The following is a 12,620-nucleotide window of genomic DNA, read 5'->3' as shown; positions in this document are numbered from 1 at the left end:
CTGTTGCTCAAGGTTCCCTGGAGCACCTTCCGCGCTGCTGTAAATGCCACCGTTTCCTTTCTCCTTACGGCTCAGATCCTTCTCGTTGCCGGTGTGGCCTCATCTCACAGTGGAAGGACTGCCAGGACAGTTGCACGGGGTGTGCACTGCACACTAGAGACCGTGGGGTCTACCGCCAGGGCCTGAGAGAGGGCCTCTCCGGCTCACACAAAGGCCTCGAGGGGCTAGACCGCGCCTGCGCCGGGCCAGCCTGCCTTCCAAAATTTTCCTCTGGTTCCTCTTAATCTCGGGTGTGCGGGTTGATGTGAAGTGGGTTTGTCACGCAGTGAACCTGCACAATAATGTGCCTTGGGTGGAATGGTGGGTGTTTGCTCCGACTCCCACAGGAGCCCACCAGCTTTTGTGTGAACCTCACCCTGAAACGCTATTTGATGTTGTCAGAGGTATCTAATTCCAGGAGAACCATCGCTATGCTCGGGATTCCACAACTATTTCCATCCCAAGCTCTTCCTGGCCCCCAGCCTCATACACCCAGCTTCCCGTGAACCATCTCGGCCTATCCATCCAGAGGGCATTACAGCGTCAGAGTCCAGCCCTTAAGTCTCCCCATGGAGCACTCTCTTCCTCATATTCAGGTCCCCAAAATCCAGACGTCCTCCCCCCATACTTTCCTTGTCCCCACACCAGCATCCAGGGACATTTTTCTTTGTCTTAGCTGCAGGGTGGGGGCTGCCGATGGCATCTAGCAGTCAGGGAGGCTGCCGGACATCCCAGAGGCCACAGGAGGCCCCACCACAGTCACCTGGCTGAAGATGCTGATCCGTCACTCCCCCTGACCGGAGATATCTCTCATGTCACTGCTTTTCAGCCTTTCTCCTCTTTCTAACAATTGTATATTAGCCCTTAATTCTCCTGCTGCTCTTGATGTAGGTATCACATCATTATTTTACTTTCTTCCTGACACTATCAACATCCCAAGCTGCCTTGTTTTCATGTTAATGGTCTGTCCCCAGCCCAGCGACCATGAGTTCCTGGGGCTGTTATCTCTCCCTGTGTCTCTGTCTCCACACATGTCTGTCTATCACTCTGTCACTGCCCTGTCTCTCTCGCCGTAATATTTATGTGTGTGTAGATATAGGTAGATAGATGGACAGATAATCTATGTATATGGCATCAAATGAAGAATTAAAAAATGAATGCCCTCCAAGACCCTCATCTTCCCCACCTTATTTCACTCGCTCATTCAGTGGGCCAAGAACATTTGCCAGGAATCTACATTTGCTGGGGCTCTCGGAGCGGGTATGCATGAATGACGACATGCACACCAAGGACAGACAAGTGGGTGGGACAGACAGAAGGGCCATCAGGCCGTGCTTTCTGCTTCTGGGACCCTGACTTCTTCCCACCCCAATCACATACCTGAGCTGCACTCTCTCCCCGCAGGATGCTGCATCTGAGGGTGACCCAAAGGTGATCTATACCCAGGTGAACTGCTGCAGACGGGAGAGAGCACCCCCACCAGAGGAGCGCCCAGTAGAGCCCAGTGTGTACGCTACGCTGAACGTCCACTAGTCTGGGAAGAACTGGACCGCACCCTCTAGGGACAAGACGCAGGGCCTCAGAAGGCAGGGGGCAGCTCCCATGGCCACGCCCCACTGGCCTAGCCTGGGCACCTTCATAAGCAAACAGGATGTCCTAGGGGGCTAGAAGTCACCCAGTTCTGCAGACTAGGAAAACAATATCCCTACGCATTTTAAAACAAAGCAATGCACTGCTAAACAGCCGACAGGGAGAGCAGAATGACCACAAGTGAGGACAGAGGATTTTTTATGTCAGCGATAACGCAGGCTTTATATAGGAGCACATTGTTGCTTAAGCGGTAGTACAGATGGTATACGCCAAGACTGGATGGAAAAGTTGTCTCAATGAAATTATTAGGCACAGAAGAAAACCTGAAAATCTGAACATCCAGAGAATTTAGGAAGAGAATAGCCGTCACCCCATGACAGTAGATGAAAAGGTATAGTAACAAGTAATCAAAATATGGAAGCCATAAGTGTGCACTGAAGATGAACAGATCAAAAAAGGTGTTTGTATCCATGTCAGCACTGATGTAGATAAGGCAGAGATAGCTAGACGACTGTCATATGTGACTCTCAATTCTGACATGCGTGTGATGTACACATATTACCTCTATGTTATATAATGCAATATATTACCTGCATTATGGAATATTAGTAAGCCTTAAAAAGTGATAAAATCCTGGGAGCCTCCCTAGTGGTGCAGGGCTTAACGTCTCAGCACTATCAAGCAATTGCCAGCCACTGTCGCATGAGTTCAAACCCGGCCAGGGAGCTACCCACATGCACAGCAGACCGCTCCTGTCTCCCGGCCGCTCCCCTCAGCAGTGGATTTCAGTAGATCCGCCTGTTGTGCTCCCCACTCTGTCTCTGGTGAATCCTCTCACCCCCCCACCTCTGGCCTACACCCCAATTCTTGAATGCATAAACAAATAAAAATAAATCTTTTCAAAATGACAAAACTATCCACCATTTATGAAACATGATGAACCTGGGTGCCCCTGCTCTGGGGGCAGCACCCTTGGGGCGCTGGAAGCCTCTTCAAGGTGGGAGCAGAGGCACCTGCCCCATGGACACCCAGCAGGCAGCCCTGCATGGCCCTGACCTTCTCCGGGGTCCCTGTTTTGCAGCCACCCCAGGCTGGGTAGGTTCATGGTCAGTTTTCGCAGAGGAAAAAGAATTTCGAGCGTTCAGTACCTAGTGACAGCCTCAATGCTGAGTCAGGGACCGACCAGCTCTCGCGCAGTGTCCTCCGGCTCTCTGCCCTGTCCTGGGGTCCCGCCTCAGGGTGACGCGCCCTCATGCGCCCTGGGCCCCGGCACAGGAGTCTCCATTACGTGCGGGCACGCCAGGCACCCGGGCCCAGGGCTCCATCATCACAGGTGCGCGCGAGCCCGCAGGTGCCGGCCACGCTGCTAATGGCGGAAAGGCCTGACCCCTCACTCACCCGCAGCCCCCATCCCGCTCCCCGAAGGTTGACCCCCGTTTGAGCCGAATACCTGCGTTGTCCGCCCTGGGTCCGGCAGTGTCTCACCCCGCGCCACCTCCGTGTCCCCGTTCCAGGCGCGCGTCTGCACCGCCCGGGCCCACGCCGGGGGCGCCTCTCCCGAGGGCGCAGCTGGGGCGCGCGGCGGCCTCCTCCCGGGCTTTGGCTCCGGGCGCGTGGGCTGAGGGCTCAGTCCCCGGCTTCCCCCTCCGCTGGATTTGCTGTGCCTCCCCGGGAGCACCCAGGCCACAGAGGCCACTGGCGTTTACGGACGGGAGAGCGAGGCGGGAGGGTCCAGCCGGATGCCAAGAGCCAGTTCCCTGGCGTGGGAGGGGCGTGCCCTGGGTGGGGATCCCGGGTCAGGGGCGCGTCTCTGTCTTCTGAATCAGGCCCTCGCAGACATCACCCGAGCTTTTCTGAGGACGACTGGGTGATTCTCCACGTCCTCTGTTCCATTTTAGGTTGAAATCCTTTCAGAGAAGATCTTAGTGGGCTTTTTTTTTTTTTAAAGATTTGTTTGTTTGTTTGTTTGTTTGTTTATACAAGCACTGGGTACAGTCAGAAGCACTGGAGGGTGAGGGAATTCACCAGAGCCAGAGCGGGGAGCAGAACAGGCAGACTGAGGAAGTACACTGCTGAGGGGAGCAGCGGGTTCGGCAGGAGAGGTCTGTCGCACCATGTGGGACCCTCTCCGGCAGGGGAAGGAATCGGCGCTGCAGAGGCTGCGGGCAGCTTCACAGCCCAGCTCTCAACCGCTGCACCACCAGGGGAGGCCCTTCGTGGGCTTTTTCTAAGGGAATATTATCTCACACATTTTTTTCCTCAGTCTCAATAAATAGAAAACCATTATCATCTTTGAACATTATTGAAATCTCTTTCTCTCTCTCTCTCCACTCCAACTCTATTAAAAATCCTTCACATTAAAGAAATAAATGACAAATGTCTATCTAGGCATCTGCTCATTTTGATTGGGGTGTATATTTGGGATGAACCCCTGACACATGCTCTGGGAACTATCGTCCACCCGTCTGCAGGCTCCTCTTTGTTTCTGTGATTTTTAGGCAGACCTACGGTTCTTTTAGGTTCAAAAAGTTTTTAGTTTACTTCATCCCGCTGGTTTATCTGCTTCCACCTCCCTTGCTGCTGTGCTGTGTCCCCAGGGCCGGCTCTGGGCTGTCCTGGAGGGTGTCCCATGTTTTCTTTTAAGTGTTTTATGGCTTCATTTCTTGTATCCTTAATCCACTTTGAATTAATTATTGTGTATGGATTAATCTTACAGATGTTTTTCTTCATCAGACTATTCCCAAACATGGTCATAGGCCAGTAAAAAAATTAACGGTGATTCAAGAAAAAAAATCAGCTTCCAGTCTAGCAAATAAACAATGAAATAACATTGACAAATGGGAAAATAATTGGACCGTGAATTTACTCAGTTCACACAGTGAGTGGGTTGTAGACAAACAATGAATTAACGATTAAATTTCCTAGACTACTCAAGTCCTAACCCACTGGCTGTCCCATAAGTTTTATGACAAAGTCCCAGGAAGGGAGGGGGTCTGCCCAGGGCAGGGGCACCCCAGGGAACAGGTGTCACTCACAGGCTTGTTCCCAGGGTGGTGGGGGTGGAGGCTGCTGCAAGAAAAAACAGAGAAGTGGTGAGGGGCTGTGAACAGAGAAGCCACACGTAGGCAGGAGAGGCCCAGCCTTTCCCTGTGTCCCTGAGTGTCCACCTGGGCTGGTCATCACCTGATTTGGACTGATGCTCAGGAGGATGATAATGGGGGCCTCATGACCTCAGCTCTACTGGCAGCAGGGAACCTCCCTGACCAACTCCAGGGCCTGGAGACCCTGTCCAGGGTGAAGACCACAGGATGTGCTGGTGGACAGGCTGAAAGCGAGGAGACCTGGGAGGAGGCTCTGAGGGAGGACACGCCATAGGTCTGCCTCCACACATGGGGCACCTCAGTAAAGATAAAACCAGAGCTGGGCACCTGGGGGACAGTTCCTCTTCCTGTGGGGAGATGATGTGACAACTCCATGACAGGAAGGAACAACCACCAATGTCGCCACCCGTGTGTCTGTCCATCCTGCCAGCACCCTGGGCCCTCCATCCCCACAGCCAGGTCACAGAGAGGACGCCATGACCCCCAGCCTCACGGCCCTGCTCTGCCTGGGTGAGTGTGAGGAGGGAGGGGAGCCCTGGTCTGGAGGGACCCCACGGCCAGGCCTGGTCTGTCAGGGGACCCAGGACTCAGGAGGCTCCGGGAGGAGGCTCTGTTAGGACTTGGGGCAGGCCTCTCACTGGCCTCTCTTCCAGGGCTGAGTGTGGGCCCCGGGACCCCAGAGCAGGCAGGTGAGTCTGTGCCCAGGTGTCCCGGGTCCCGCCTCCTCACTGGGGAGGGGCCACCCCTGGGCAGCTCGGGGTGGAGACAGCAGGTCTGGGGTGATGGAGGGGACATCTGGGAGGGGCTGGGCTGAGGGCTGGGAACTGGGGTGGGGTTGCCTGTGACCAGCCTCTGATTCCTTCCAGGGGCCCTGCCCAAACCCACCCTCTGGGCTGAGCCAGGCTCTGTGATCACCTGGGGGGATCCTGTGACCATCTGGTGTGAGGGGGCACTGGGGGCCAAGGAGTTTCGTCTGTATAGAAAGGAAAGCTCAGGCTCCTGGGACAGACGGATATCACTGGAACCTGGGAACAAAGCCCGGTTCCCCATCCTACACATGACACCTGACTACGCAGGGAGATATTTCTGTCTCTATCACAGCCCCACTGGCTGGTCACAGGATAGTGACCCCCTGGAGCTGGTGGTGGTGACAGGTGAGGGTCCAGCACACTCTGGGTCCAGCCTCAGGCTCTGCCCTCAGGGAGGGGGTCTGCTCTCGGGGTGTCTCCCCTCTCATGATGCCGCCCTGGGGGATGTGGTGGGAGTGTCCCCATTTAACACACTGTCTCCCTCCCCCTCTCCTAGGATCTTACGCCAAACCCAGCCTCTCAGCCCTGCCAAGCCCTGTGGTGGTCTCAGGAGGGAACATGACCCTCCAGTGTGGCTCAGGCCAGGAATTTGACAGGTTCCGTCTGACTGAGGAAGGAGAACACAATTCCTCCTGGACCCTGGACTCACAGCGACTCCCCAGTGGGCAGTTCCAGGCCCTGTTCCCTGTGGGCCCTGTGACCGCTAGTCACAGGTGGCTGTTCAGGTGCTATGGGTATTTCAACAACACCCCCCAGGTGTGGTCACTTCCCAGTGAGCGCCTGGAGCTCCTGGTCTCAGGTGAGGGTCCCATTCTGGCACTAGGGACTTTGCTCCCAGGGCGAGGTAACTCGGGGGACTCCTGGATACAGACACAGAGAGAGAGACAGTGACTGGGGTCAGGAACGAGAAGGGGTTGATGAGCACCCGGCCCTGCCATCCCTGGTGTCTCCCCAGGTCGGTCCGGGAAGCCCATGCTCCTGTCCCCGCAGGGCCCTGTTGTGGCCTATGGACAGACCCTGACCCTCCAGTGTGGCTCTGAAGTTGGCTACAACAGATTCGCTCTGGCCCGGGAGGGGGCCGGTGACCTCCAGCAAAGCCGTGGCCGGGGGTCCCCAGCTGGGCTGTCTCAGGCCCACTTCCCCCTGGGCCCGGTGAGCCGCCTCCACGGGGGCCGGTACAGATGCTACGGGGGACACAGCCTCTCCGCCCAGTGGTCGGCCCCCAGCGACCCCCTGGACATCCTGGTGGCAGGTGAGGAGCCAGGGGCCGGTCAGGACCCACCATCAGCACAGACCCTGCTGGGGACCCCGGGTGAGGGACAGGAGGAGGGATATGGGGTCCCCAGGGAGGGAGACAGGAGAGGTGGGGAGAGCGGAGACCCCAAGACTCAGACACACAGAGATGAGGGTCCCCAGAACACGGCGGGCCAGCCCTCTCCCCTCCTCTCTCTAGGATGGCTCCCTGACACCCCCTCCCTGTCCGTGAGCCCGGGCCCCAACGTGACCCGCGGAGAGAACGTGACCCTGCTGTGTCAGTCCCGAGGCCCGAGGGACACTTTCCTTCTGTCCAAGGAGGGGGCCGCTGAGCCCCCCCTGCGTCTGACCGCAGAGCGCACAGCTCAGAAGTTCCAGGCGGGATTCTCCCTGGGTCCTGCCACCTCAGCCCTCGGGGGCACCTACAGGTGCTACAGCTCCCTCGGCAGGGACCCCTACCTGCTGTCACACCCCAGTGAGCCCCTGGAGCTCCTGGCATCAGGTGAGGCCCTTCCCTGTCCTCTCTGCCGGTCACGCAGGTCCTGTCCTCGGGGCTCTGAGACAGTAATAACTGAGGCCCCGGGGGCTCCACAGAGGCGGGCGCAGCCCAGGCGAGGGTGGGAGGAGATATGGGATGAGGGAAGAGGAGGAGCAGGTGATTCTCCACGTCTGTCCTGTCCCCCTGGTCTCTCTCAAGGCAGAAGCCCCAGAGTCAGCCCCCCTCTCCCCTGCACCCCACATCTCACAAAGGTGGCTCTTTCCTTGGTGAAGAGCTGCCAAGACCTTCCAGGGACCTGCCCGTCCCGCAGCCTGAGCCTCGCCCGTCTGGTCCCGGCTCCTCTCGGCTCCTCTGTCCAGGAATCGGCTCCGTCCCGTCTCCCTCGGGACCGTCACTGGGACCCCTCAGAGGCCCGTGTAGACGGGCCACACAGACCCGACGCTGAGGCGGCAGACACGCAGCCTCATGTCCCTCTCGTGTCCCCGCCGGTCAGGACAGTCGCGTTGCTCGTGGGGCTGCGGCTGCGAGTGTCCGCCCGGGAGGGAGAGTCAGGGCCAGGACGCGCGGACCAGGGTTGCCAGGGCAGAGGAGTCTGCAGCCCCGCAGGGAGGGGCTGGTCGGATGGAGAAGGACCCTCCCCACGTTCACCCCGTGTCCTGACGGGAGGTGCCCTGGTCCCCTGTGTGACCTGCGTGTTCTCTCCCCCAGGCCCAGCCCCGCGCCCCCAGGAATACACGCTGGGGAACCTCATCCGCCTGGGCGTGGCCGCCTTCCTCCTGCTGGCCCTGGGGGTCCTGCTCTTGGAGGCTCTTCACAGCCACAGGAGGGCCCGAGACGGGGCAGGAGGGGGGCCCGGGAGGGGACAAGGCCCCGGCCAGAGCCCATGAGCCTGGAGGTGACTGTGCCCGGAGGCCAGAAGCTGGTCTGGGCAGCGCGGGGACTGTCTGCGGGTCCCTGGGAGGTGGAGGGTCCTTTCCGTGAGCAGGTGAAGGTCTGGACCCTCCTGTCATTAAACGCGGGACTCCCCTCCCCACCACGCGCGTCAGCTCCATGGCTCCCCTCCTGTTCTGTTCTGTGAATCGGCCTCATCCCACCCGGAAGGCTGGGGCCACGCCCCACACACAGTCGGGCTCAGTGCACCTTCCTGGGACTCAGTTTCTCCCTCTCTAGTCACCACATGCCGTGAGGCCTGCAGCGGAGTCTCCAGCTCCTCAGCTCAACCACGCGATCTGGTTTAGCCCATCATCCAACTGGCATCACGAAGAGCATCCTGAGGAGCTAAATCCAGAGGGTGCCCGCGCCCTCTGAGCCCCACAACCTTCCCTTTATTATCAGGGTCCCTGCAGGGTTGCGACCCAGACCTTTTGTGTGAGGTGACAGCTCTGTGCAGACACCCCCGGAGGCCCTTGTGGACATGGTGGTTTGAAGGAGTGCGAGTCTCTGTGGTGCCTCCGCTGCCTTCACGCCAACATCAAGTTGCCCACGGGGGATCGCCAGAGCAGGGGTGCTGCCACAGAACACTCCTCAGGGAAGGGAGGAGGGAGGCTCAAACTAAAGCGCATCTGCTATTGGGGTGACCTTGTTTCTTTCGCGTGTTGGTGAGACGTGGACACCACGCATGAGCTGGGGCCACGGCCCTTTCTGTCAAAGCTCTCTCTGGCCTACGGACGCGAAGGGCTTGATGTTTGGTGTTACCTTCCTGAACACTCGTGAGCTTGGACGACACAGACTCCAGCTCGCACGTGCTGGCATTTCCTCTCCCTGGCACGGCCAGGGGAATGTGTTGGCTCATTGCACACAGGTGCCCCCCTCTGGCCGCCGAGCGCCCCAGATGGTGCCGGGGCACCCCCTTGGCGCCCTCATGTGCACGTGCTGCTGCATGGTCTTGGGGACTGTGCTGCGAGAGGGCGTCTCTATGCCTGTCCCCCCAGCCTCTGAACACTTCTCAGTGCCGCGGGTGCTCCGTGTCAGCCTCTGCAGAGGCCGGGCCGCCTGTGGTGGGGACCCCAGTGGTTATCAGGCTTCCCTGGACCTGGCCCCCCACTCTGGCTTCCCTGCGGCGCTCTGCAGCCTCTGAGGTCTTCACGCGCTTCTCAAGGTGGCCTGGGCGTCCTGGGCAGAGAAGGCCTTCACCCCACTGCTCCCCCCAGTTTCACTCTGCACAGGCCTCGCACAGCTGCTGTCACCTGTGTCATGTGATTCTGCCTATGTCCCCACTGGGAGGGACGCGCCTCCACCCACTACTCCCTGCAAGACCCTGCCTGTGATGGCATGCAAGCCCACACGCATACTCACTGACTCACAAACTCACACTCACACACACTGACACACCCACACCACACACTCACTGACACACACACTCACGGACATACATTCACACACTCTGACACACCCACCCCACCCCACCCCGCACACTCACTGACACATTCACAGAAATGCACTCACACACACTGACACCCCCAGCCACACACACACTCATACCCAAAAACACACACACACTCACACACCACCCCCACACACACTGACACACACTCACCCCACACACACCCCACCCCGACACCACTGTGCAGAATGAGCCGTGGGCACGCCATGGACGTGAGAGCCACTCACCCTCATCCTGAGACTTGACCTGGGCATCCCCTTCTCCTTGGACAAGGCGTCCGTGTTAAAGGCCTCCGCAGCCTCCTGCTTCTGTTCTGAACCTGAAATTCAACAGGCACATGATGTCCACCAAGACTTTGAACTTGAGGATCATTTTCAGAGTGAGTGGGGCCTTCAAGCCTGTCTGTGAGATGACTGATGACCTCGGCTGGAGGGGCTGGGGTGAGGATAAGCACCAGGCACTGAGGTCAAGAACGGGACAGGAGAGCTCGCTTTAAACTCCCATTGAAATGTGACTTGGTGACTCCTGACTCACTGGAAATAATATTGGTGCAAGCTGAGAGACAGAGGAACAGCAGGCCCAGAATCGTTAAGATGCCACAGCCACACGTTGGGTATTATTTCACCCGAGGAAACCAATTGCATGGTTGTTATAACTGCATGATTTGTCATTGGGTAACACTGGTCTACCGCTCCATGTGTGGGTAGAGGTACAGCTTCACCCCTCTGAAATGGGTGTTAGGGACCCACACTCACCTCCAAGGCACCACAGTCTCCACCACACTCTCGTGCTCCCCACACACTTTGCCCACCACCCTCACCCTCCCCTGCTGGTAGCCTCAGAGGCGACCCATTTTAGTTAAGAATTGAGGATTTTTAGGGCCTTCCCAGTGGTGCAGCGGGTTGAGCGCAGCGCTGTGAAGCTGTCCGCAGCCTCTGTAGCGCAGGTTCGATTCCCGGCCAGCCAGGGAGAGTCCCACATAGTGCAGCAGACCTCTCCTGCCTCACCCACTGCTCCCCTCAGCAGTGCTTTTGGTCTGTTCTGTTCCCTGGCTATGTCTCTGGTGAATCCTCTCACCCTCCCGCGCCTCTGGCCTGTACCCCGGCTCTTGTATAAATAAAAAAACAAAATCTTAAAAAAAAAAAAAAAAGAATTGAGGATTTTTAGTGTTTAAGGTTTAAGGTTTCCTCTTTGGTCTTATGTCTGATTTTAAGAGTGGAATGCAGATTATAATCAGATGCTGTTGTGTGTAACCAAAAGACTTCGGAGCTTTCAGGGCTCATCAGCTTGTGCCGGGTCCTCATCTCGCAGCCTTCACTGCCATCCTGTGGCCTTTTCATTTTCTAGCTGAAAATCCATTTGTGAAACCCTGTTTTCTCTCTCTTAGAGATTACAGTTTCAGATTTTATCAGTCCTCTATTAACATGGAAACTATAATGCTCACATCAGTACATCTTTCTGCATTAAATATTCTGCCGTGAATCAGTGTAAATTATCACAGAATGTGCGCTCGGGGAGGGCTTCTTGCTTGTTTTCGAAAGGACTGTCCTCAGGGGTCTCCTAGTCTCCTCTCATCCTCCCGGGTCTCAGCGGATGCTCAGGTGGGAGTGGGGACTGTGGTCTCAGAGACAGACCCCGGCCATCCCTCATCTAGAACGGACACGGTTTCTTCTGGAACCCAGGCTTGCATTCCTGTCTTGCATGAGCCTCTTCTCAGATTCTAGAGTTGTCCCCGCAGTGCCAGAGGTTTTCGGGAAATTGAAAGCAAGAGCAGGGGCTGTGTGGCGTGGAAGCAGGCTGTGCTGTGTTCCGCGAACACCATGTGGCCACGGGTACAGCTTCTGTGGAGAAGTGGGGTGTGCACGTGGCTGGGGGACCAAGGATGTCTGCTGGCTCAGGGTCCCCTGATGCAGGCTATTGAGAGCACACACACACAGCCCTGCTCCTGCTGTCACCCAAGGCTAGCAGGGCTGAGACTCTCCCCAGCAGGAAAACAAAGCCGGAGCAGGAATAGGGCAGCGGCCCCACAGAGCTGTGTCCGTGTATCACCCACAATTCACAGTCCTGGGAGCAGAGAGCACTGGTTCATTTTGCAGATGAAACCCCAAGCCTCAGTCTGAGGGGCACCTTATCTGGGGACAAGCCATAAGTGTGCACTGAAGGTGTCTATGCATGTCGGCATACACGTGGGTAGAGATGTGGAGGCAGCTCATTATCAGCGTGACTGTAATTCTGACACCCTTGTGATGTACATGTATTTCCTCTGTGTTACATAATGTGATATGTTATCTATGTCATGGAATATTAGTAAGCCTTTAAAAATGATAAAACCCTGGATAAAATGATAAAACCCCTGCTGGGGCAGGGGTTAAAATCTCAGCTCTACTTAAAAGAAACTTCTCTGAAGAGGAAATGCAAATGGCCAACAGGCATATGAAAAAATGTTCAACATCACTTGTCATCAGGGAAATGCAAATCAAAACTACCATGAGATACCATCTTACACCAGTGAGAATGGCACATATTAAAAAAACTAGCAACAACAAATGTTGGCGAGGGTGTGGAGAAAAAGGAACTCTTCTGCACTGTTGGTGGGAGTGCAAACTGGTCCAACCACTGTGGAAAGCTGTGTGGAGATTTCTGGACCTACTAAACATAGAGCTTCCATATGACCCAGCAATTCCACTCCTAGGTATTTACCCAAAGGACACAGAAACATCAATTCCAAAGAACACCTGCACCCTATGTTTATAGCAGCACTGTTTACAATAGCTTAGCTTTGGAAACAACCCAAATGCCCAAAAATAGATGACTGGATCAAGAAGATGTGGTACATATATACCATGGAATATTACTCAGCATTCAAAAAAGATAAACACATGCAATTTGCTGCAACATGGATGGCGCTGGAAGGGATCATGCTCAGCGAAATAAGCCAGAAAGAA

The 12,620-nt window shown here is 56.3% G+C and overlaps 1 protein-coding gene across 1 annotated transcript; it reads left to right on the top strand.

Annotated features, from left to right (window-relative positions):
- Positions 1-5,206: 5,206 nt before the first annotated feature.
- On the top strand, positions 5,207-8,179 carry LOC119248730 (leukocyte immunoglobulin-like receptor subfamily A member 6). Its single transcript, XM_037515605.2, has 7 exons — positions 5,207-5,240; positions 5,384-5,419; positions 5,597-5,884; positions 6,036-6,338; positions 6,495-6,791; positions 6,993-7,295; positions 8,007-8,179. The coding sequence occupies exons 1-7, from the start codon at positions 5,207-5,209 to the stop codon at positions 8,177-8,179; spliced, it is 1,434 nt and encodes a 477-aa protein (XP_037371502.1).
- The last annotated feature ends 4,441 nt before the right edge of the window (positions 8,180-12,620 follow it).

The sequence above is a fragment of the Talpa occidentalis genome, unplaced genomic scaffold (genome assembly GCF_014898055.3).
Source record: "Talpa occidentalis isolate TD23 unplaced genomic scaffold, MPIMG_talOcc4v2.1 talOcc4.17, whole genome shotgun sequence".
In the NCBI taxonomy this organism is placed as follows: Eukaryota; Metazoa; Chordata; class Mammalia; order Eulipotyphla; family Talpidae; genus Talpa; species Talpa occidentalis.
This window is presented reverse-complemented; position numbering and strand designations above follow the sequence as displayed.